Genomic DNA, 26,965 nt, shown 5'->3' on the forward strand with positions numbered 1-26,965 from the left:
CGGCAGTTGCTTCTCTGCGCTAACGCGGATTAAAAAAAAATTGGTAATTATGGATTCAAGGCGTGGTGCCTCTACACTCTTAAGAATGAACTTCACCTCATAGCACGCTCCTAGCCAACCATTATCTGGAATGATATCGTTATCTGCCCTGATTTGTTGAAAACGGGGGGCGTACGCCATTTCTGTGACACTTATGCTGTTCATAATTGTCACAGAAAAGGCGTACGCCCCCCGTTTTCAACAAATCAGGGCAGATAACGATATCATTCACAGATAATGGTTGGCTAGGAGCGTGCTATGCGGTGAAGTTCATTTTTAAGAGTGTACTGCTTCCGAAAGTGCTCGCACGAGGTAGATCACAGTAAAGACCTTGCAAGAAAAGGTTGAATTATTAGACGTGTGTATAGAGAGGAAGTCGACTTGTGCAGTAACTGGTCGTTATGGTAACTGATGGTAACTGGCCATCGTGGCATAATCCAGTTAAAAGTACAGTTTCACGTTATTGGCGAGGTCCTCCGTTGCAAACAATCGCGAAACTCAAGGGGGGACTGTCTTTGAATGTGCAGCACCATCCGGCTTCATGGCGCCCACGGCTTCGGGCAGTGCACTCTAAACACAGGACTTCACCGCATAGCTCGCTGTGCGCCAACCAGTGCCACGAATGATAGGGTTATCGCTTCTGATTCGAAAACGCCTTTTTGTGGCAGTGTGGATAACTTCACCACATAGCACCCTCCTACCCAACCATGATCTCGAATGGTATCGTTATCTGACACGATTTGTTGAAAACTGGAGGCGCACGCCTTTTTTGTGACACTTATGCTGTTCATAATTGTCACAGAAAAGGCGTACGCCTCCCGTTTTCAACAAGTCAGAGCAGATAACGATATCATTCGAGATGATGGTTGGCTAGGAGCGTGCTATGCGGTGAAGTTCATTTTTAAGAGTGTATATGAAAATTACCACAAAAAGGCGTACGCCCCCCCCCCCCCCCCCGGTCTTCCACTCACCAGCGATAACACTATTATTCGTGGCAATGGTTGGCGCGCAGCGTGCTATGCCGTGAAGCTCTGTTTTCAGAGTGTGGCTTCTCGCTTTCAAAGTGAAATGCATAAATTCATTATCCTCAAATGCGTGCGTAACCTAAACGCTTCATTGTGAAGCATTTTGTGTCCGACTCATTAAACGATAATGTATGTACTTTTCATTATGCGGGTGAGACACGTATATAGTGCTTATTTCGCCTCAAAGTTAAAGGGCGACAGATTAACAAAAACAACAACAGCATCAACACAACTACGTGAATAGCGATGGAAGGCGACAGATTAACCGGCAGTTCGTGTACTTATTGTTCGTCTGTGCCTGCGTCTCGAAAGCCCGTGGGATACGGCACAAACGGAGGTAATGATTATTGCATCCAATTCTTGCTTCGGGCAGATTGCGATTGTTATTACACACGCGTGGGCGATATCCTTTTTGCATTAATTTAAAAGCAAAAATAAAGTTCAATGTTATCTTTCTTGAGTGTCGGCCCCCATTGAGTTTTGTTTTTCGCGTACTGTCAATGAGAGAAAGAGAGTTTTAATTCCGTCTTTTGTCGGCGAAAATTATTGGTAATTATTTCCAGTTAGTGCCAGTGGGCTCCATTTCAGGCGTTTTATTATCATTATCATCATTATTATTATTCTTGAGTAAGCACCACGATGCAACTGCAGCTGTGAGTGGTGGGCAGGTGGCGAATGGTGGAGCGAGGACACTACACTCTTAAAAATGAACTTCACCGCATAGCACACTCCTAGCCAACCATAATCTCGAATGATATCGTTATCTGCCCTGATTTGTTGAAAACGGTAGGTGTACGCCTTTTTTGTGACAATTATGAACAGCATAAGTGTCACAAAAAAGGCGTACGCCTCCCGTTTTCAACAAATCAGGGCAGATAACATTGTCATTCGGGATTATGATTGGCTAGGAGCGTGCTATGCGGTGAATTTCATTTTTAAGAGTGTAGGAAAGCGTAGAAGACTGATGGTGTTAGTGTGCGTCCTGTGTATAGACTTCAGGGCGACCGATGTCGGTATCTGCTTGGAGAGACTGCGAGGAAAGCCAAAGAAAAACCTCTGGTGGCGCAGACGCTGGTGGGATCGACCTCGCGACCTCAAGTCCTTAGAACCTACCTTGGAGCTATACTACCAAGTTGATAGTGTAACCCAGTCGTTTTTTACCGGCACATACCGGTGCATAACGCGTTCGTTACCCACAGTGAACCCTCGTTAATATGACCACCACTGTTCCCGCAGATTTTGGTCATAAAGCGAATTGTCATACTAACGAGAAACGTACAATTCGCTTCGTTCCGGTCATTCTTATAGGTGCACAATAGCAGCAGCAGCACAGTGTGACCTGGTCACGTGGTCGCTGCTTGTTTCAAGCACTACTGTGCTTTGGCAGTCCGAAAAGCGTTATGAGTAATTCCGATGCCAACGTTCATTCCAAACCTATAGACGCCATACTTCAACACGTGTCACCCTCTGCCTGAAGTATGTGTGTAGCCTCTCCCTGGGGCTACTCCGCGGGTCATGTGACGTGGTCATAATAACGAGAAGATAATACCCGTGTTTGACACTACTTGGGACAAAAATCTCAGTCATAGTCGGATAAGCGGATTGTCATACTAACGAGATGGATTTTACATGGCGGCGGAAGGGTACCCACGAAAAACGGCCATAAGGTGAGTATGTCATATTATCGGGGGTCATATTAACGAGGGTTCACTGTATTCATAATCTAGTGCATTGGTCAGTTAAAGAAGTTGCGACACTTTGATGGATGTTTTTGTACTACATTGTTTGGGCTCTGTATGGTGATGGTGATGTGATAAGGAAAACGACGACGGCTACCCCAGTGTCATATTGTCGGGGGTCATATTAACGCGGGTTCACCGTACAACAAGATACGATACTTCTGATACGTAAGTAATTTGAATTATCACTATTTGCAGTAACAGTCTAGCTGTCAACGAGTAAACAAAGCCACGAGAAACAATCCGGAACAACACCGCGAAGAATCCCTTTTTTCCGGTTCGGAAACAACTTCTCCGTAACAATGAGTCCTTTATCTGCTTCCTGTTTTCAATTCCTTGTTCGCATATATAACAGAAGGTCCGCGGTCCCGTACATCTATATATATATATATATATATATATATCCTTATAAAGGATGCTCGCCGAACCCCCTCCCTCCCGTGGCCCGCGGAGCTATTTTAGGGAGCAATTTATTGATTACCAGTTTTTTCCCCTTTTTCATTTTTACGAGTTGCAATGCTCCTCTGCGCTGACGCCACGCGCCGGTATACTAGGAAGGCGAGGACTGGTCGTAAAGGACGGGCTGAAGTGCACGGTAAACGGCACAGTAAACTTCACAGTAAACGGCTTTGTCGCCCTCGTAGAGTTAGTGTTTACGCTTCGCGCCATTATGAGATGATGGATCGCGCGTGCCCAGCGGATAATGAAAAGATACCGCTAACAAGTGCTTCCGGTGAGAGAGTAGCGTGGGCGTCGCTGATACTATATCTTTGATGTACATATAATACTCGCTTGTTATCAGTTTTTTCCTTTCATTCGCGCGCATTAAATGTTCACAGGTATTAGCGGAACATTTAAGAGCGCTGGTATAATCGTCTGTCAACAATTTTCACCCCGAGAAATCAGAACCGCAACGTCATCATTCCTAGTGTTTGTATTTTTGCGTGTTATTATTATTATTAATAATTATTATAATAATTACTAATAATATATAATAATAATAATTAATAATAATTAAAGAAACAGTTTCTTTTGCGTGTTCTTGCTCCCTGCGTTTTCCTTCTTTTTTTTTCTCTCTCTCTCTCTCTCTCTCTTTACATCACTTCGTGGCCATCCGACCTTTTACTACATTTTATTGCTCAATTGTTACCCTAAAGGTTCTTTTTTGGGCACCTCAACAAAAATAAATAATAATAATAATAATATTCGTTTCGCTATTTATAACGTGGTTAAATATAACTAATAGCTTGCTAATAGGCAAAAAATGGGAGAAGTCTAGCACTCGCAAGTGAGTAAGATGAGTATTTAAAGAGATTGAAACATTTATTTTACTGAAAGAGAAGCTTTCGGACGGAGGAAAGCTTGCTTTTCAGTAAAATAAATGTTTCATTCTCTTTAAATACTTATGGTGGTTAATATAGATAGATAAGGCGTATTATAGATAAATCACTTTTAAATAAGTAATATAATAAAGTTAAATTAATATAGATAGATTCAGTTCGGTAACGAGATTAATAAGATAGATGAATAATGAATCAGTTTGGTAACATAGTGCAATTATTATATTATTATTATTATTACAGTATTTGTTTGCTACAGAGGTCGTTCACGCGCAGTAATGTGGCCGCTGCATGATTTTTCAGTGCAGCTTAAAGAATCCTGGGACGTCGAAATTCTCCGCAGTCCTGTCCTATCGCCCCCGCAGCGCGCACATAGCCGCACATTAAGGTTGGGCGCCCCTGGTGGTCAAACGTAATCACTAAATCGACCACTGTACACAGCTCATGATCACTGTTACTCTCGCGAAGCAAAACAACCCATTGTCATTCCCAGCTCTTCCGAATCGATGTTGCTGCCTAGTGCCAATGCATAGAAACTTCACCAACGATTGTTTTCGTGGAAGTATCTGCTGATGCAATAATAATATTAGAACAAACAAATCCTTAACATTACATAAACCAACGTCACGTTGACCTTCCTTGGATGCAAACTTCAAAGCACATCGCGTGCCTCTTGGGAAAACCTCAAAGCGGATGGGCTTATAAAGGGCTTCGCCGTATTATTTACATAAAGCGTATTTCCACCGGGGATTACCAAGAGTGGACGCCCGCATTAATTCTGAACGCTCGGATATGTACACACAAATCAGGTCGCGTTGCACCTCAAGAAAAAAGGCACTGCGAGCTGTCAACATGTTTTCGTTTCTCCTCACCGATATGGTCGTGAGACCCGCATTTTTGTTCTCAAGCGAAAACGAGGTGTATGCATAAACGCGTACGCTGTATGGGACATCGTAAACAAATAAAAAGGATGACGTTGTTTTGGAAAACCTTTTAGGCTTACACTCAAGTCCCATGCGCGGTTCATTCACAAAGGCGGTCTAAAAATCACTATTCCTCAACTAGATTACTGCGTAGCATTGGGTTGAATAGAAATGTGTCTCCGGCGCAGTGTCGATTTTTGAAGCGGCCGAGTAACAGAATGCCGTTTCTTGGCGGGCGGCACGCAGTGAATGCCGATACGAATAACGCCGTAATATTGTTCACTGTAATATTGGGTGTTCTCATCATTACCTGCAATAAGCAGGCAAGCAACATTAGGACGGAACATTTCAAAGCTTCGTATGCCTTTCGCCACAATGATAGTACTTCGGAGCAAGTTCCTTCTCCCCTTGGACGCGAGGCTCGCAACAAATCTGCGGTTTCTCAGTCAAGGACTCCAGCCGATCTTTATTTACGAACGTGCGCAAAGCAGCAGCATCCTTACATTTACCTACGATTCCCGCGTTGTATTCACAACGTGCTTGGTCCACAGTTCGAGTCGTTCTGTCGAGCGAGGAACGGAGCATGGTGAGGCCCTGTGTGCAAAGTTCCTCGAGCTCTTGCAAAAGCATACAGCAGAATCGGTACTCCTGCTTGTCTTAACAATGTCGTAACTGTGCCTGCGAGACGCATATTCCGGGAGGGTAAACAGAATCCTTACCGCACCTTTTCGTTCTTTCCTCTTTCCTCCTTTTTCTTTCCCCTTCTCTCATTTTTCTTTCCCTTTTCTCCTTTTTCTTCCCCCTTTTCTCCTTTTTCTTTCCCTTTTCTCCCTTTTCTTTCCCTTTTCTCCCTTTTCTTCCCCCTTTTCTCTTTTTTCTTCCCCCTTTTCTCCTTTTTCTTTCCCTTTTCTCCTTTTTCTTTCCCCTTCTCTCATTTTCTTCCCATTTTCTCCTTTTCTCTTCCCCTTTTCTTCTTTTCCGTTTCCTTCCTTCCCCATTTTCCTTTTTTTGGAATAGCAAGCCGACCTCCGTCTGGCTGACCTTTCTTTTTTTTTTTTTTTAATAAACATATCCCCCCCCCCTCCCTTACCTCGCGTGCGCTGTGCTATATGCTTCGATTCATATAGGCTGCGTGCCTTTTTTCAAAGCTGGTTCCCGGAAAAGCTGGTGGTGTTGGGAATTTTTCCCAGCCACAATAAAATACGTGTCCGACCGTTCAGAAGGGGGAAGAGCTTAATGTGTACAAGCGTATAAGAAGTTGGGGTAGTTGGGATCGTGACATATTGTTGAATGCAGCAATAAACAACACAGGGAAGCAATAAACAACACCAGCTCCGGTGGCGCAGCGGTAACGCGTGCGCTTGGAGACTGGGAGGTCTGCGGTTCGAATCCGCGGGCCGGCTGTGCCGTCTGGGGTTTTTCCGGGGTTTCCCTCAGATGTGTAATAGGCGTATGCCGGCGCAGTTCCCCTGAAGTCGGCCCATGGACGCAGCTATCCTCCCCCCGAACGGATTCCGCTCGGTCTTCTACTTCACCCTTTCCTCTCCTCCTCTCCACCACCTTTCCCTTCCCGAGAAACATGCCGCCTAATCAGGCAGGCAGACCTCTCGGGTTCCTCTCAACGACACTCCTCCTCCTCCTCCCCCCCCCCCCCCTCGGGAAGACGCGATGTTGACGCCATGGCTGCTTGGGAAGGGCTCGACAGGAAGAAATTACAAGGCAGCCTATGACACAGAGGGCCGGCCGTACACTCTTAAAATAAGAAGTGTGGAACAGTTAAACCTTTTAGGAGGTAACTCCTAAAAAACACACACACACAAAAAAAAAAGCGGCCAGCCGTCGCGACATTTACAGGTATTGGAACCTTTACTTTCTTCGGCTCTGGTTTAACCGTTTCACGGGCAGTAATTTTGCTACATGAAAAACGAGCTTGAAAGCTCACCGTATATACACGGTTGTAAGAGAACGGTGTGGGATAACCGTTTCAGGTGAAACACCTTTCATGAAAGCACAGGTGGAAACACGAGACAAGTAACAAACACATTTATTATTTACCAGATATTTTACGGTATTGTACTGTCGTGATCGTCTGCTGAAAACGAAAAGCGAAGTGCTGGAAGCCTTTTGGCAGAACCCGGTCAGGGTCCTCTTTTGCTCAGAAAAAAACAAACAAGAAAAAGAAAAAGAAACTGGCGCTACAGTCACAAACTTTTACCATCATACAAAAACAAACAAACAAAAGGTCGGTCGGTAGTACAATTATTTCACCTCCGAACCGATTCCCGAACCGGTAACCGTATCAATTTTTTTTTTTTCTTTTTTTTTTTCGTTTCAGTTTCGATTCTGTTCAGGACAAGCAAACAATGAACGAAGGAAGAAATGTGGGTTCGGGTCCTGCAGCTGGCTAGCCTTTTCAGTTACTCCCCTTCTTTCTTCCTTAGGGAGACTACACTCTTAAAAATGAACTTCACCACATAGCACGCTCCTAGCCAACCATCATCCCGAATGACAACGTTCTCGCCCCTGATTTGATGAAAACGGGAGGAGGAGCCTATTTTGTGCCGTGCATAATGGGCACAAAATAGGCTCCTCCTCCCGTTTTCATCAAATCAGGGGCGAGAACGTTGTCATTCGGGATGATGGTTGGCTACGAGCGTGCTATGTGGTGAAGTTCATTTCTAAGAGTGTATATTTGCGGTGCTGCACTCTTAAAAATGAACTTCACCGCATAGCACGCTCCTAGCCAACCATAATCTCGAATGATACCGTTATCTGCCCTGATTTGTTGAAAACGGGAGGCGTACGCCTTTTCTGTGACACTTATGCTGTTCATAATTGTCACAGAAAGGCGTACGCCTCCCGCTTTCAACAAATCAGGGCAGATAACGATATCAGTTGAGATGACGGTTGGCTAGGAGCGTGCTATGCGGTGAAGTTCATTTTTAAGAGCGTGGGAGAGTAAATTTCGGGTCTAAAATGGACAGCGATTGCAATCTGGCGGAACTAAAAGCTTCCATTGCTTCCTTTTCGTTAGAATGTTGTCACGAATTACCCGCCCTATACTCACAGCATTAACATCCGGGCGAGCACCATATAGGATACCATGGGCGCTCCCAAGCAGCACAATGTACTGAAACTCGAGTTCAATAGGGGTGGACGGTATGTGTCTCATCAATGTTCTTCAGTTTCACGAGTCTGTTCAAGGCCTCCCACCTACCCGTCCACCCCTATTGCACTCGACTTTCGGTACATTGTGCTGCTTGGGCTGCGACAAATTTATCGCATGTGCGTCGGCGGATCCGCGTTTCTCGAGTAACGGGAGACCCGACCGTGAATCAGAGAAAGACGCCGTTCCCGGACATCGTTTGGACAAACAATTTCTCCGCTGTTTATCTGCCGCGTTATTATGGACGACCGTTTGTTGTGACATTGGCGGCGCGGAAGGAATGTCGCACAAGGTACGTGTATAGGAAAAGAGGTCCGTAGTCAGCGGCAGGTATACGGCTGCGGTGGCGGGTGGTAGAGACGTGCCTTGACGTTATACCGACGAAAGAAGTGGCGTCAAGACGAGGGTGGTTGTTTAACCAGGGTTGTTGTTACTCTAAGAAAAAAAAAGGTAGAATTTTCTACCCGAGCCGGCAGAACGACAGTGCTTCTACACTCTAAGAAAAAAAAAAGGAGTAAAACGGGGAGTAGTCGCAGCTTCTACTCCTTTAGTCTGCCCAATTACTCACCATTTTAGTCCCCTATCCCGACATTTACTCCCCAGGGGGCTTAATCGCTTCATCGTCGTTACGGTCGTTACAAGCTAACGAGTGACGGGAAATTCGAAGAGGCGGGCGGGAAATTTAAAAAGGTGGGCACGTGATAAAACACGTGCACGGCGCTCTTCGCGCGATACGTGAAGACCATGGTACACATCACGCGCAATGTGTCACGTGCCCACCTTTTTGAATTTCACGCCATTCGTTAGCTTGTAACGACCGTAACGACGATGAAACGATTAGGCCCCCTGGACTGCAAATTGTCACTGAACTTTGAGAATGGTCTCCTGAATGCAACAGTCTACGTAAATATGTGCCCCTGGTCAATTTGAACGGCATAAGGCTGTATAACTCAGCCAACGTAGCAATTTTCCAGCCACACAGAGTAAGAAACAGTTAGCGCAACGGAAAAGCATACACAACGAGCTGTTAGGACACGACACGACATATCCTGAAGCCGCTTATCCATCGAGCATTTACATCCAAAAGATCACCAAGTCCACCGTGCGGTTACATCCATACCGTGCCGTTATAGCCAACGAGCCGTTGCATCCAATGCGCCGTTACGTCCACCGATGGATGTAACGGCGCGTTGGATGTAACGTCTCGTTGGACGTAGCGACCCCAGACCCCTATGATTGGCACAAGATTTTATATTACTCGATATATCACTGTTGACGGTTTGCTTCAAAGTATTTTTACGCATGCACACGAATTATGTACTCGAGACTCTTACAACAGCTCGTGAAATGACTCGAAAGAATCGACTGTGTGTTCTGTGTCGGCACTGGGCAGAAAGAGAGCTGCCGACTGGCGAGTTAAAAGAATTCCAACGCCCGCTATATGAACGGTGACGCACTCAATCGTCACAGAATAAAATGTGTCTCGTTTTCACAACGTAGTGTTGTCTGACAATGATTTTTCCACATCCTCAATATCGTTACGATTATACTCGCAGCAATGACTTTGTAGTGCCGTTACTTTTTCGTAGTAATTATAACGTAATTTCATTATATATCAGTTGAAGTAATGAGTAATGTAATTTAATTACATTTTAGAAGTAATTTACCCACACTCTTAAAAATGAACTTCACCGCATAGCACGCTCCTAGCCAACCATTATCTCGAATGATATCGTTATCTGCCCTGATTTGTTGAAAACGGGGGGCGTACGCCATTTCTGTGACACTTATGCTGTTCATAATTGTCACAGAAAAGGCGTACGCCCCCTGTTTTCAACAAATCAGGGTAGATAACGATATCATTCGAGATAATGGTTGGCTAGGAGCGTGCTATGCGGTGAAGTTCATTTTTAAGAGTGCAGGTGTGGTCTCCTGCACCCGTCCTTCTTTCACATAAGCTCGTTTCATCCGTACACTCTTAAAAATGAACTTCACCGCATAGCACGCTCCTAGCCAACCATAATCTCGAATGATATCGTTATCAGCCCTGATTTGTTGAAAACGGTAGGCGTACGCCTTTTTTGTGACAATTATGAACAGCATAAGTGTCACAAAAAAGGCGTACGCCTCCCGTTTTCAACAAATCAGGGCAGATAACGATATCATTCGAGATTATGGTTGGCTAGGAGCGTGCTCTGCGGTGAAGTTCATTTTGAAGAGTGTAGCAGAAGACGCCACAGCGAAAAACGAAGTTTGGGAGCCGCCTCAGTGCTCCTTTAACACCACCCCAACCTGCTTTTTCTAAGGTACATCAGCATATATGGAAACGGAAACTAACCGCGCTGTCTTTTTTTCCGACTTCCTCTGCGTCTGAAAAAGGACAACGCGCATGTTTATCAATGTGTGTGTGTAAGAGAGAAAGAGAGCACGAAGACAAGAGTAACCTCAACTTGGGCCAAGAAAAGCCACGCCGCTAACGACCGGCCAAACATGGTCCCCGACCCATTAACGTCCTCTGCTCCTATATATCTGCTTCCTGACTGTGATGGCCTGACCCCTAAGGAACGCCTGATACGGGCATGATTGCCGCGTAAGGGAGCTAAACGGCAATGCGCGCTCTGGGTGTTCCATTTCTCACATGCATCTATATACGTGTGGTAGCCATAACACCGACTCTCTTTTAGTCGTGCAACTAGTAAGGTTTGTTTAGGCTCAATCAGAGAAACAACGTCCTCTGTTATTTTAGATGTGGCGGTGGTGATGTCGATGGTGATGATGACAGCAGACACGAAGAGGAAAATGGGAATATTTGCGCGTCGAGCTGTTTGCTGCTTCTTTTTTTTTCTTTTTTTTTTGTGTGTGTGTGTGCGCGCGCTTGGCAGTTTTGTAGCTGAGTGAAGTAATCATATTAGTGATAATGCGTGTCTTGATTTAGTTAATGCGATAATAAATGCGTAAATAATATAGTAATATCGAAAGCGTACATGTAGTGTTATAGCTGCACTCTTAGAAATGAACTTCACCGCATAGCACACTCGTAGCAAAACATCATCTCGAATGATATCGTTATCTGCCCTGATTTGTTGAAAACGGGAGGCGTGCGCCTTTTTTTGTGACAATTATGAACAGCACAAGGAATTGGAATGGAAAGGCGGAAACTGTCCTATAGGAATGGAATGGGAATGGAAGTAGGCAGTTTGTCGCAGGAATGGAATTGGAATGGAATTGTTCTGGGCGCCCTGGCGGCTGCTGGGATAGCCTGTACGGTTACCGATTCCTTTTCTTTTATTGATGGAATTAACGGAATGGAATGGGGTTACCAAGCCCATTCCAGGAGTGGGAATTGGCCATATACCTTTTCAGTCCGAGGAATTGAACGGAATGGAATTATCACAAATCTCCATTCCTCGGAATGGAATTGGAATGGAATTGGCGGCCCCATTCCGCATCCCTGGTTAACACAACTATGTCTATTGATTGTTTTATTACTGCATTCTATTCACCATTTTGGCTGATTGTACACTCTTAAAAATGATGGTGGTGGTGGTGGTGATAGGGCTTGCCGTTGTCGGCCTCACGTATGTGGGCAACGTCACGACTCACGCCCTGGGGGAATGTGCGTCCTGGGCCGACTTCTAAGGGAACTGTGCCGACATATGTCTGAAAGCGTCCGAGGAAAACCAAGGAAAAACCCCAGACAGCACAGCCGGCACCGGGATTCGAACCCGGGTACCTCCCAAAAATGAACTTCACCACATAGCACGCTCCTAGCCAACCACCATCCCGAATGACAACGTTCTCGCCCCTGATTTGTTGAAAACGGGAGGAGGAGCCTATTTTGTGCCCATTATGCACAGCACAAAATAGGCTCCTCCTCCCGTTTTCAACAAATCAGGGGCGAGAACGTTGTCATTCGGTGTGATGGTTGGCTAGTAGCGTGCTATGTGGTGAAGTTCATTTTTAAGAGTGTACGCTAAGACTCCATGAAAAAATTAACCTCATGTTCCTAACTCTGGAAAATATGTTCAACGATCACGTAATAATGTGTTTTTCCTTCTTGTCTCTGTTGCAGGACTGGGTACCTGCCGCGATGGGAAAGCAGCGTACCTGAGCTTACCGTCTCCTAACTTACAAACCGAGGTACGTACCATATACATATACTTCTTCCCCTTGTCTCATCAATTTCTTGCTACGAACGCGCTCTTCAAAGATAATCGTACTCCTGTAATCTAATCTCCCTTCGCTGTCGTCACCTTCCCTGCCTTTTCGCGGTAGCTTTATCGCTGTTTACATCACCTGCGCTTATACACACATAACGCGTTCTCCGCGCGTCAAGAATATAAATATAAGATGATAACAACGATTCATGGGATGCACACAGCGTCACGAACGTTTTCCGAGGTAGATAAGACCAGGGGTGCCGACGGAGGACGACGCGAGTGCTTAAGCCTCCGCTACTTAAGCCTCCAGCGAGGAGCAATCAATCGGAATTAAGCTCGAGCAGAAGGGCGCTGCGCTTTCCGGCATCATTCGGGGCATTTTTGCGCCCTCTTGCCTTATAGTCTCGGAGCTGCATCTACGGTTCTTTGCTGCAAGTTATACGGCATGCGATGGTTTTTGAATCCCATTGTCAACCCTTTATTTTATTTTATTTTCGGAATAGCGAGCCGTCTCTTTGCCTGGCTAACCTTTCTGTTCTTTTTTTCTTAATAAGCATTTATGCCCCCCCCCCCCCCCCACACACACAATGTCATCGCTAGGGATAGTTACGGAAAAGAGTACTCTGGATAGCGGTATGTGGCCTAAAAAAAAACGTGGTCACACCACATGGCAAGAACACAAGCTAAATCGGTATTACAAATAAATGCATAAAAAAAAGCACTCGTTGGTGGTGGCTTTTCAAGGTCATGGTGAAAGCTGCACTCTTAAAAATGAACTTCACCGAATAGCATGCTGCTAGCCAACCATCATCTCGAATGATACCGTTATCTGTCCTGATTTGTTGAAAACTGGAGGCGTACGCCTTTTTTGTGACAATTATGAACAGCATAAGTGTCACAAAAAAGGCGTACCCTCCCCGTACGATATCATTCGAGATGATGGTTGGCTAGCAGCGTGCTATGCAGTGAAGTTCATTTTTTAGAGTGTGAGAGGTACTAGGTTCAAATCAGAAGTCCGGAGTTTTTTGTGTTTTAATACATTCCAGTTCACTCATTACAGTTTTGGAAAGTAAAGCAAAGAACGTCAGAGTGAGATTAATGTAATCTCATTACATTAAAGCATTGCATTGCTGGTTATGTTTTCATATTCATAACTCATTACTTTCATCAAGTAATGGCATCAGTTTGGTATTACATTTTCCAAGCAGCCCTCCGTGGTGTTTGAGGTAGGGCCGACGCACGGGCCGACTTTTCCGGGCCCGGCCCAGCATTCCTGTTTTTATGCGGCCCGGCCCGGTAACTTAGCGAATGCACCTCTACCCGAAAAACGTCATCATGACGTTGGTATTGAATTGAATTGAAATTTATTTACCATGAGCTATTATGTACATGGAAGGCGGCAGGGCAAAAAGTTGCTTAAGCAACTTGACAGGGCCCCGACGCCCTAATTTCAGCACCAGCAGCATGTGTTTATACAGACGTTGTTCAATAAACTACCAACACTTGAAATAATTAAAAACCCACAAACGTCCTTGTACAATACTAAACCACAATAGAATGGTGCTACTTGCAGGTACTCAAAAACCTTTAGTGGCTGACACTAAATGTGAAATAATAAAGAAGAGAATTAACCGTATCAGTGCACTAATGATTGACGAAGAAGGTTCGAAGATAGCTTTTGTTTAGTATGTTTGTTGTGGCGTTCTGATCGTTTAAGTATGTGTCGAGAACAGATGGCAGATTGAAACGGAGTGTTTGCTTGCCGTAGTTTGTACGGCAAAAGGGGACTTTCCATTGATAAGCATCACGGAGGCAGATGAGGCCACTAGAACAGTTACTAGACAATAGAAACAGTAAACAGAAACGGAAACAGAAACGGTAGACAATCTGAAACCGAAACAAATCGGAAGGGGAGGGCTGGGTTCCACGAATGGGCACTTGTTCGCTGTCTCCGATTGAAAGAAAAGTAGTACCGAAGGTCGCGTCCCTTTCATGGACCATCGTAATCCCCTCAGGACCGTGGCTTTCGGGCGCGACCTTGTTCGCCCCCCCCCCCTTAGCCTCGAGCGTAGTTCAACTCTACCAAATTGGTGGCGCTGACGAACACTATGACGTCATTCGTTTACAAACAGGGAGATGTCTATAAAACCCGGCCTATAGCATTTCCAGCCGTGACTTACGTGTTTCTAGCGCTTATCAAACAAATTTATAAGGAAAGAAGGCAATGCCAGAAACATACAAGCAACTCCGCAACAGCCCGAGACCAAATTAAATCCAGAACACACGTGGGCAAGCGCGTTATCGGTACACCGTGAGTTTTTGTGGAGGTATAGAGGATGATGTCGACAATCTCCTTCTCCCAATCCTTACCCCTCTCACCAAGCTTTGCGAACGTGATTATGAAAGATGGGAGGAGTCAGGAGCAATGTGAGCTGGCTTTGAGAAGGTTCTAGAGAGTCGAATCATACGCATAATGCAGAGTGCTTTGCTTTCCTTCTCTCTTTTTTTTCTTTTCTTTTTTTTTTTTGTGAATATATGCACTCGAATGACGCAAGCACGTGATGATATGAGCTAATAGTCCTGCATTGTGTGGAATGGGCTGCGTGACCCGACCGAGCCAAACTCTGGGAAACCTGAAAGATGGAAGTCATTGAAAAGGTTAGCCAGGCTGTATGACTCGAACCCACATCTTCTGGATTACCGAACCAGCTAGGTGCTCTACCAATCGAGCTAAGCTAACACACCTCCCCAGCGACTTCCAAGGGCGCGTCATCTGAAGGGACACATCAACCACTCTCTCTCACTCATCACCCTTTCACTCTTACATTTTTCTCACTCATACACACAATCATACGGCGCGGTCGACGCAAGCGGCAACTGTTGAACATGAGGCTGGAACAACATAGAAAGGACAAATACATACAAAGCCGCTTTGTATGTATTTGTCCTTTCTATGTTGTTCCAGCCTCAGAACATCAGTTCTCTCTCTGGGAAGCATGTTTGTCTCATACACATGTTTGCGGTGCAGGCGTATTTTGTCGGCCCGGTTCGGAGCACACAGTCAATAAGAGCCCGATCCTGCAGGGCTCTAGTTTGAGGTATACATATTGTAGGGACACGTGATTACATTCTTACTTCATTACACATGACTGGTGATGCTAATTAGGGTTTCTTAAAAAAATCGCTGCCGAATAAATGATTGCGTCGAGAAATGAGAGCATTATGCATATTTATATATGAGGAGTGTGAGATGATATTTATTGTATAGGGTTAGAAGGGGGAGTTGGTGGTCAAAGGCTCCACGAAATCTAATGTATTGGCATTACTCATTACCCTGATGTAACTGTGTGACTCTTCAGTTCTAGATTTGTGTTTTTCTTTTATTTTCTTCTTTGTCTTTTCCTTTTCTTTTCTTCTCTTTTTTGTCTTCCCATTTCCTTTTCTTCTTTTTCTTTACTTTTTCGTCCACCATTTTCCTTTTTTTTTTTTGGAACAGCAAGCTGACGTCCGTCTGGCTGACCTTTCCTTTCTTTTTTCTTAATAAACATATTCCCCCTGATATAACGCACCCATCCCCGTTTGTGGTTCCAACCCTACCACTTTTTTTGCCCTGGGATTTCCCTGCAGGCTTCCCAGATGAGTGTGGGCCCCTGAAGTCGGCTCAGGACGCGTACTAACACCCCTGTCTCCCATTCCTTCCGTCTGTGCTCTTTCCTTTCTTTTGATGCTTCTTTTGTCCACGTCTATACCAGTGTTTCCCAAAGTGTGGTCCGCAGACCCCTGGGGGTCCGCGAGAGTGTCCGTGGGGGTCCACGACCGTCGCTCACATTTCAGTGAGGATTTTCGTCCCCACACTCTTAAAAATGAACTTCACCACATAGCACTGCTCCTAGCCAACCATCATCCCGAATGACAACGTTCTCGCCCTAGATTTGTTGAAAACGGGAGGAGGGGCCTATTTTGTGCCGTGCATAATGGGCACAAAATTCACCATCACCATCACCACCATCATTTTTAAGAGTGCACAAACACGCGCTCGTAGATGCTGCCCGATTTCCAAACACCCAGAACTTCCAAAATTGCTACAAGCATGCTTCAACGGCTAGCTTCTAATTTCTGATAGAAAAGTCCTGCAATGCACGTTTGTCCGCGTCATACACATACAAACAAGCAGAAGAAACCAGTCCGGAATCGTTTCTGAAGCTGTATCGAAAGCACGCAGCAGCTGACGAGGTTGCTGGTTATGCACTGGCTGTGACGGTGTGTGTGTGTGTGTGGGGGGGGGGGGGGGGGGGGTCCGTGAATTGGTTCTCATCGCTTCCGGGGGTCCGTCACCGCCAAAAGTTTGGGAAACACTGGTCTATACGACGCTCATAACCACAGTTTCGCGGTGCTGACAAGAAATACAGGAAAGGCAGCCCTGCTACTGGTCACGAAGTGTAACAGGCAACAGTAACCGCAAGATACGATAGACATGTGCAGCGACTTTGAAAAATGGCAGCAATCGTCTCAGTAAACTGCGGTGAATTCCGTTAGGACGACTATACTCCGGGCCTCTATTGCAAATGACTACTGACAGAAAACACAGGCCAATATATATAGTCGACTAACACAGGTACAATAGTTGATTAATGAGGTCGCAAATCAGTTAAATATCCGGCGGGTGTGTATTGGAGATGTTGGCTGAATGAAATGCTTTTGATGGAAGTGTAGATCGTTACTCCATATACAGTACGTGAAAAATAGAGATATTATTTCAACGTATGTGCACGTGTAAATTCGAAGGACATAAAATCCCAACCTAACTCCTGGGTACTGTTATGTATCGACTGCTGTTGTAATATGCATACTAGTTGAACAGATTCTCCCTGTTTGTCCCTATATAGGCTATACGAGAACATGAATACGTAATTTTTCAGGCTCGCATATCGGCGGGGTAAATTTGATATCGACCGAGTAAATATCGATCCTGCCCAAACACTCGCGGGCGTCGTTCAATTACCAGCGTTTCACTCGGTACAAAACATTAGTCTCAGTCAGAGAAGCAAATTTTGCCTTTACGCGTGAAGTGCTGCCCTCTACACGCGGCATTAAGCGAACTTCGTGTCCGTCTGTCGTCTGCTACTGCTACCTTCTGCACCTGTCGTCTGCTTTCATTCTCTCGCGTCTCTTTATACCCTTTTTGTTTCCGACTCCCTGTCTACCTTCCACTTTTTAATTTTATTTTGGTACTCGTCTTTCTTTCTTCTTTTTCTTTTTTTCTGGGCTGATTTCCCTTGAGCTAGGTATCTTTCTTTCTTGCTCTTTTTCTTTTTCCTCTCTTCCTGAACGCGTGGCCTTTCTGTCACGTTACCAGGCAAACATGATGATTCCGTTCCCGCTACTCTGATTACTTCGACGGAATTCCTTCTCTCTCTCTCTCTCTCTCTCTCTCTCTCTCTCTCTCTCTCTCTCTTTCTTTCTCTCTCTCTCTCTCTCTCTTTCTTTCTTTCTTTCTTTCTCTCTCGTCCATTGCCTGTCGACGGCATCGGACGTCAAAGGCGCTGTTCCCAGTGGGCCTTACAGCTCGTACATGCTCGGGTACACGTACATGATCTCGTTTCTTCTGTGTCCACAATCTAATTTCTACAAGTGTTGCCAAGGGGCCTCGACTGCATCAGTTATTCCCTCCTCGCTCGGATTGTTCTTGTGCCTATTTCTTGTAAGTTATAATTTATAGACACAACAAGAGGAGCCGAATTGTAAATTGTGCGTACGGTTTTATTTTGTACAACTTATCTCGTTTTGGCGCCGTAGGTGTATTGATTTCGCTCTCCGCATTTGGTTTCGCATACTTTATAAACTTATTTGCGGTAAACAGGGCGTTGCACGAGAGCGTGATCCCTGATTACTAAAAAAAAAAAAAAAATCTCCGCGAGATAAAAATTAGAAATCTTCTGCAAGACACTTGCGAAGGTTTTTGCTACCCAAACAGGTGTTTTCTATGAGTGTATCTCATTAATTAGTCTAATTAAAAAATTGCCAAGTAAAGGTAACTTTTTCTTGCGCTAACCAGAAAGCCCATGTCTACAACACACCATTACAGTCACAAATGCGGGATCTTTCGCAATATTTCCACAAAAATTTGACACCCGAAAACACGTAACAACTGCCAGAAAAACCGCCGCTCGTCAAGGCGCGCGCTCGGACAAGTTGTCCCCTCACCGCACCCCCAACCCCCCTCCTAAAGTATGGGAAGGAGGAAAGGACAACACAGAAAACACACTCTAAAAACTGAACTTTACCGCATAGCACGCTGTGCGCAAACCATTGCCACGAATGATAGGGTTATATCGCTTCTGATGCGAAGATAGAGAGGGGTGTACGCCTTTTTGTGGCAATTTGGATATATGAAAATTGACACAAAAAGGCGTACGCCCCCCCCCCCCCCCCCTTCCTCTGTCTTCCAATCACCAGCTGTAACTCAAGAAGCCAGGTCTACCCCCTCCTTGCTGCCTCCTTTTTTTGTTTGGTTCCTTTTATCTGTTGAGATGAACTCGGTTCATCGGTTTATGAGATTGCTCCCGGTCCCGGACCTCCTCCCTTTTTTGTTTTCGTTTTTCTCGTGCTGTTTCCATTCGCAGTGGGAGTGTCTTCGGGCCGTGCCGAACCGATAGTCCCGGCACTGCGAAATCTGAAAGCGCGCTTGCAAAGGTGGCAAGTTTTTTCGATGTCAAATAATTGGGGAATTCGCGTTTTCTGCCAAATGGACGCCGCACAGCGGTGAAACTCGGGCCTAGCCGATCCAGGTTCGCAGGGCCACCGTACCCCGCGTTCACTTGCGGAGAAGTTGCTGCTTTTCGTAATGGGTCGCCGAGCTGCACCCGTATTTTGCTGTTCAAATCATGGATGAAGGAAATAGTGCTGCACACAACAGCCAGCAAACGAAACCAAACGACTTTTGTTCTCTTCCCACAATGCGACACTGCGCGGCGAAGGGACAGCAGTTTGTCTTTTCGCGTTTTCTTCTTTCCACACATGGGATGCCGCCTATACTTTGACGCATCATCGGAAGAGATGGAATGAGCGACTCAAACTGTTATATCAGCAATGCTTGTGTGTGGCAGAATTGCCTGGAGCTGTATTTGCTACATATCTGATGAACTTTTTTTTTTTCAAGCACACACAGGATCTGTGCAGCTCACATCAGGAAGGGAAGCAACACCTTGTCTAGGCAAAACAAAACAAATTTGTTGCAAAATTGAGTAGCCATTATGTGTAAAAAAGCTTAAGGGATAGCGCGAAAACGTATATACCTATTGAACAAGAGAGAAACTGATGTTCTGAGGCTGGGACAACATAGAAGGGACAGATACAAACAAAGCCTCAAATTGCCTAAGAAATCAACGATGAAAGATGAAAGTCACTGAAAAGGTTAGCCAGCTGTAGCGGTAATCCAGAAGATGTGGGTTCGATCCCTACGGCTGGCTAACCTTTTCAGTGACTTTCATCTTTCATCGTATATACCTAGTCAGTTTTGTAAATGTTCATTTGAACCAGCGCGTCAAATCACTTAGGAAAGAACGCAGAAAGAATGCGACGTTTCGTTAAAGTTTCCCAAAAACATGCGCACCAGTGACACACGGCTGTCGCAACGTTACCCTGTAAATTTTAAACTACATACGTACACGCGCTACACACTTAGGAGATCTTTCCTGTTAGAGAGCAGCAGAACAACTGTCGCGTACTTGCATGTCTCTCACATTCCTGCGGCGCAGGACACTCGCTGCTTGCTATTCCGGCCTCGCCACCGCACTCTAAGAAAAAAAGGAGTACTTTTACTCCTTTTGGGGAGTAATTGCATTGCCACAAAAAATAGTCCCTTTCGGGAGTAAATGCACGGGAGTAAATGAATGTCACAGAGTGAAGACCGCATTTCACGCGCTGTCGTAAGAGCCCCAGGTACATAATTGGTGCGCAAGCATGAAAACACTTTGAAGCAAACCGTCAACCGTGATATATCGAGTGACATAAAATCTTGCGCCATACTAGGGCACAATTTGCGAAGAAAGATGCGCTAACTGTTTCTTACTCTGTGTGGCAGGAAAATTGCTACGTTGTCTGAGTTATACAGCCTTATGCCCTTCAAATTGACCAAGGGCACATATTTACGGTGACTGTTGCACTCAGGAGACCATTCGCGAAGTTTAGTGACAATTTGCAGTCCTGGGGAGTAAATGTCGGGACTAAATGTTGGGTTAGGGGAGTAAAATGGGGAGTAATTGCAGACTAGGGGAGTAGAAGCTGCAATTACTCCCCGTTTTACTCCTTTTTTTCTTAGAGTGCGGTAAACGTGGAATTCACTTTCACGAAGTGTGGTCAATTGATCAAACACGCCGGAACTTCGCAAGTAATCCGCCACAACTATATAGCCTTCTCTTTGAACAACCCGGTTACGCCTGCCAGAAGTGTATATGAGCAGCGTTTGATACTCTTTCGCCTTCAACGCATCGAGAATCGAAATTGCAGTTCAGAACTCTCAAAATCGAAACTGAGCGACAACCCGGATACGTCCGCCATGTTGGAGTTTAGACGCGCCACCTACAGGTCATGCAAAACGCGAATAGTTGAAGGAACTTTTAAGTTACGCTTGGAATATAGCATGTGGTGGCCACGAACTTTCTAGTTAACAAAAAAAAAGTTACCTTTTATTCGCAAAATTTCGAGTTCAATTAAGATAATTAGCGCAATTAATGAGGTACACTCATGAAAAAAAAAAAACGCCTGTTTGAGTTTGAGACTCTCTCGTGCAACACGCTGTATGATATCATACTCAACTTTTTTGCTGTACCGATGATTGTGCTATTGTTATAAAAAAAAATTCATATACCCACAAAGCAAATGTTGCGTCCATTTTTTTGCAAGCGCGTACTCGTACGTTGGTGGTAATTTAAAGGAGGCGCTACAAACCTAGACGTCGCGTGGTTGAATTCCACCACCGGCTGTGCTCTCTGATGTTTCCCCTGGGTTTTCCGATAGCCCTTTCATGCCGATGTTGGCACAGGCAGCCCCCGAAGTGGGCCCATGAGGCATACTAACCCTGCCTTCTCCTTTCTTGTGTCCTCTCTCCATCTGCACACGTCTATATGCCAGTCTTAATAAGTCAAGCGTAGTTTGGCGGTCCTGACGCGAACTAAAGAGAAGTAAAGACAATATATCATACATGTACCTCATGCAAAGTAGCCCGCTTAAATATTCGTATTAAAATGGGCGTTGACCCCCTTCTTCATCTAATCTTGGAAGAAAGAAAGAAAGAGCCAAAGAGGGGGAGAAAGAGTTTTAAGGGCAGGCATCAAAGTACACTAAAGATTCGCCAAACAGCCCCCCAGGGGACGTTCGTGGCACTTAATAGCTAACCTCGCCTTCGAGATAAATGTACTTCGGCTGTCCTTCCCACTGGAAAGTGGGCTCTGAATTTTTCACGATACCCATCTATTTCGAGACGAGCTCCTTTCGTTTTGGCTTCTCTTTCCACACTGAGACGTTCTTTTTTTTTTCTTTTTTTTTTTACCGTCTCGCCCTTTCTCCGCTAATCTCTTAATTGAGTTTTATTCTTCCGTCCTTTTTTCTTTTTCCTTCTCATAATGTAAACAGCCGAAGGAGAGCAAAGCTGACGATGGACTCTCTCCAATGTTTCAGAAGCACAACGTGAAAGACAAACACGGGAAAGTTTCGGAGTCGCAGGCGACTCGCATAAAAGTAATGACGTATTGTGGGGGGTCATACACTGTGTGGAACTTTTCTTTTTCTGTGTTTCTTTACTGCTGTAGGTCCTTATGCAATGATAGGGGCTTGCGGGTGCCCCGATATTTTTATTGTTTCTACTTAATTTGCTTTAAAACCGAAGCGAGTAGATGCATAGCCAAATCGAATACAAAGCGAATTCTTATAAAACCGACTGGAATACGAAGCGAATAGGTTTTGTAACCGGATCGGATACAAATGCAGCACATGTACGCATATAAGCATGTCGACAGCGTGAATATGCGGTATATTCATGCGGATCAGAATATGAAGTATGGTGCTCGCTCTGTTTTATGACCTCACTTTAGCCGTTCTCGGCGTTACGTATGCAACTTCGGAGCGGGTCGAATATATTCGGTTTGCACGAAGCGGATTGCTGAAGCCACACGAAAAGATCCATGTTCAAAAGAAGTATAATACAGTTTATTGCAAATAGCTGGCCTGAGAGAACCGAGCGGAGCTGAGGGCTGATGACTCGATTCGAAATTCGAATATAGTATAGGATTCCGTATTCGACTCGACAATAGAACCGAATGTAGAGAATTCAAGAACGTATAGTATAGGATGAAGCAATCAAGCTGGTCTGAACTTAAAGAGGGTGACATCTCGTTGCGTCTGAGGAAGGTAAAACGAAGAGGTGGACACGCAGCGGAGTACACAGGGTCATCCAAAATATTTTCAGTTTAAGACATCTGATGAAAGTATATGTGTCAATTTGCCGAACAGCATAAAAGGTTCTGATGCAGGCAGTTTTCTTTTTTTTTTTTTTTTCAACACGGACACGAGTTTTTTTTTTATGTTTTTTTTTTAACGTACACAAACACAGCCGCGCTCGTTCACTCTCGACTCGCCTTCAGGGGTGTAACAAGGTGGAGAACGACGACCGATGACGTCTCCCTGTTTACAAACAAGTGACGTCTCGTGTCATCCTTCCATCCGGAATTCATTGCAAAAAAAATTTATAATTGGAGAAAGCGTCTCTGGGTTGCACCGCCGTAACTACGTACGTCGTGCCAACAGGCAGTCGAAAGAGAAGGCAAGCAGTGGCGCGCAAGGTCACGTGCGCTAAGATGGCGGCGCCCAGATAACTCTGCTGTAAACGGTCTATATACTGTGATGGCCCATGAATTAAGATTTTTATTGCAAATTATCGTCCATCAGTGTGAAAGATATTAGTATAGCGTATATATTATTCCAAACTCACAGCGATATGGCTACGAAAATTCTTACCACTGCACGTACGGAATGGTATTCGAGCAGCATCAAATGCTCCGTCGAAAAGTGGAGAAGCCAGCGATCCAAAGATGGTAGATCGAAACGAAAGCGCCACGTCGGGATACTTCGAGCGAAGACTATTCTTGTATTGGTTAGAAGTACAGTACTATCCAAGTATATAGAGGAACAGGCTCTGATCGAGACATCCTGACCTCGAGGCTTTCGCTTCGATGAAAATACTCTGCTTATCCAAGGGTTACGACAGGGTTATCCAAGATAAAGTACAGCATTTCTTCCGCCCCGTGGAAGATACTGCAGGCTGGCAGGCTTCGAAATTTGACGATGTGTGGAGTGTTTAAAAGTTGCGTCGAACATATAGAGCTTCCAGATTTGGTTCAGTAAATCTGAAGAATGAAACACGCTCTTTCCTATCCATTTTTGGTTTCCATATTCCGGTATTTTTCTTGGGCTGTCGACTTCGCCGACGAACACACGCAAACGAGCGTTCTGTCAAGACAGCGCGAGCTGTCGCTGAGCGTTTATACTCGGACGCAAGAGAATGTATTGCGTGGACCAGCGTGCTCTGGCAGCAGCGGTGAGCATGCTTCGCGCGGAGTTCTACTCTGCCCGCACACGCTATACCAGAATCCCTGCGCACGGACATCGTTAATGGTGATGCATGCCACTCAGTTACGCTGGTTTATGACATAGTATAAACAGAAGCACGAGGAAGGTAACGCAGCCTGCCATAGAAGACCGGTTGCGCCGCGCAAACGCCACTCCACCATGCGTCAGCAGGCGTCATAGTATAGACTAGAGGTGTATGCCGCCACGCCGATGCGCCGCCGCCGATACTGCAAGAGCTAGCCGTGGCGAGAGGCCGTACAAGAGCCCGTACACGTTCTTTGTATTGGTTAAATCCAAAATATAACTCTGCTTTTTCAAACAGTCGTCCATTCAGAGCATGCTGTCAATAATTTGTACTTAAAAGCTTCAAAACTTAGTGCTTGTAAGACTATAAAACGACGGCATCGTATTCACGCCGCACTTTTACATAACACTTACAGAACCGGGACGGGGGCGGAGAAGGGTCACGCCGATAGAAGCAGATCGGCGTGACGCCGCCGCCGACAAATTTGCCCTCGGACATGACGAAGGCACACATTATGAGTAACTACTACATCTTCTTTTTTTTTCTGCCATGGAACCGGTACAAATAACATCGTTAACACGAGCGACACAGAGCTGGCATATTCAACGTGCCTTTAACCACCCTTGCAGAGATATACCTTCGATTCGCGCTGTAATCGCAAAACGTATTGCCGACCTCAAGCTACTAGACCACCCCACCCGCTGCTGTATCAATACTCAATAGTGTTGGGTGGTCAGGTGCTACGGACGTTTGTCCTGAATCCGCGGCCTTCTTTAACGGCCAACTCTATTTTCAGGAACAGGAAAATAATCTGGTCTTCAAGAAGTTATCAAACAAAGCCGAAGACGAAGACGAACAGGACGAATTCGTCGAACCTCCGGCGTCTGCCCTTCAAAGGAGACGAGCCCTGGTGCCTCCGAAGGTACGGTATGACGTCATTGTGGTCCGTGATGGTGTCATCAGAATAAAAAAAAAAGAAAAAGAGCCTACATGACCTTCTGCCCCAGAACACCTCGGTGCGCCGAATCGTGTGTACAGTAAACGAATTATATATATATATTTTTTCGTGATTTTAAACCTGTAGCACGCATGTGGACAATGTGAGTCGACGAACCGACCGCTGTGGCGTCGCCTCTCGTCTCGTCTCGGAACTCCACATTAAGCCGCAATGATTGTCATCAAGTATCCCGTCTCTCTTGTGAGCAATGAGGTGACATTTAACGATGCTCGAAACGCTTTCTCATATTCGTTAACCATTCGTGTCCATCAGGAGCAACCATGCAAAATATTTCCACTTTGCGGTGTATTATAACAGCGAAATCAAATTTACAAAGACAGTCGTAGAGCCGCGGACGGCCGACAGGATCCTCGCGTGACGTAGGGAAGTCCCCGTGCCTTTTTTTTTTCTTCCTCTTCTCTGCTCACGCGACGCTTATAGACGACCCTCTGTTTACAAACACGTGACGTCATGAGAAGACCGGTTCGAGGTTATATTTTGCTGTGGTGGGCCAGAAGTGGGAAAAACACGTCGGCTGATAGGCTGATAAAGCAGATAGTGCCCACCAGCATGCTTTGCGTGGTGGCGTTACGTAATCAATGACGTAGGGGCGCAGGTCGTCTATACACAGTTTTCCCGTGGACGCCGCCATATTGAAAGCGCAGCGCCGTCTAGCCGGGGGAGCACGTTGAAAACTGTTTACTGCCCATGCCAGAGAGAAGGAAAGCACACGTGTCGTGTGCTTCCTCCCTGGCATCGCTTTCCTCCTTGCTGGAGTGTGCTGGGTGCGAATGCGCTGGGTGTGAGGCTGGCTGGAAAGCTGTGTATAGACGACCTGCGCCCCTACGTCATCGATTACGTTTCGCCGCCACGCAAAGCATGCTGGTGGGCGCCTATCAACCTTATCAGCCTTTTCGGCCTATCAGCAGACGCGTTTTTCCCGCTTCTTGCCAACCAGAGCAAAATATAACCTCGAACCGGTCTTCTCGGGACGCCACATGTTTGTAAACAGAGGGTCATCTTTGTTTACAAGCATGTGACGTCACGAGAAGACTGGTTCGAGGTTATATTTTGCTATGGTGGGCAAGAAGCGGGAAAAACTCGTCGGCTGATAGGCCGAAAAGGCTGATAAGGTTGATATGTGCCCACAAGCATGCTTTGCGCAGCGGCGTTACGTAATCAACACCTGTTTGAGCTGTGACGCTCTACGTCACGAGTCACGTGCCCGGGGACCACGTTACGTCACGACGTTCCCTCGTTCTCCAATACGCTCTTTTCATTAGTGGAGGATTTTTTTTTTTAAAGATGCGCGGAACAGAGGCCTTGCTCACGCTCTGTAGGTCACCTACACAAGTCATTCTTTCGCTGGAGCTCATTTTATTCGTTGCAGAACACGCCGCAGCGGAAAACGTAAAAAAAAACAAACAAAAAAGAAACATTTGGGTGTCACCTCAGCGGTCGTGAGATATGAAAGAATGGCGCAATATACCACACGAATGCAATTTAATTAGATTGGTAATGATAATTGGTGACTTTACGTCACGAGACAACTGTATGACCGTGAGTTACGCCACAGTGGTCGGTGTGTGGTTTAATTTTGCCCACCTGAGGGTTCTTTAACGTGCACCGAAAGCTCAGCACGCGGCACACCGTGTTTAACGTCCCTCGCGTGGACGACGGCGTGGAGCAACTTGTACCTTTAATTAGATTGAATTGAACCGGCAAGAGGAAAGGGTAGTTCAAAAATGTAGTTCCAAACTGGATTCCAACTGGGTTCAAAACTGAGTTCCAAAATGTCGCGCAAGTAGGCGTACACCCTTCCGGTTTTATTTTATTTTTATTTGTTGTTGTTGTTGTTTTAGGTTTTCTTTTTTAATTCGGGGGTAAGAATTGGGTGTTACGTTAGAAGCTGTGACACCGACTCTA

General features: G+C 45.5%; 1 protein-coding gene across 3 annotated transcripts in view; it reads left to right on the forward strand.

Moving 5' to 3' along the window:
- LOC135387849 (uncharacterized) overlaps positions 1-26,965 on the forward strand; it is a 383,829-nt gene that overhangs the window by 323,379 nt on the left and 33,485 nt on the right. For all 3 annotated transcript variants that reach the window (XM_064617011.1, XM_064617010.1, XM_064617012.1), the window contains 2 exons: positions 12,305-12,372; positions 24,839-24,964. In XM_064617011.1, the coding sequence (XP_064473081.1) occupies positions 12,305-12,372; positions 24,839-24,964 (194 nt within the window). The remainder of the gene's footprint in view (positions 1-12,304; positions 12,373-24,838; positions 24,965-26,965) is intronic.

Source organism: Ornithodoros turicata, chromosome 3 (assembly GCF_037126465.1).
Source record: "Ornithodoros turicata isolate Travis chromosome 3, ASM3712646v1, whole genome shotgun sequence".
NCBI classification, from domain to species: Eukaryota; Metazoa; Arthropoda; class Arachnida; order Ixodida; family Argasidae; genus Ornithodoros; species Ornithodoros turicata.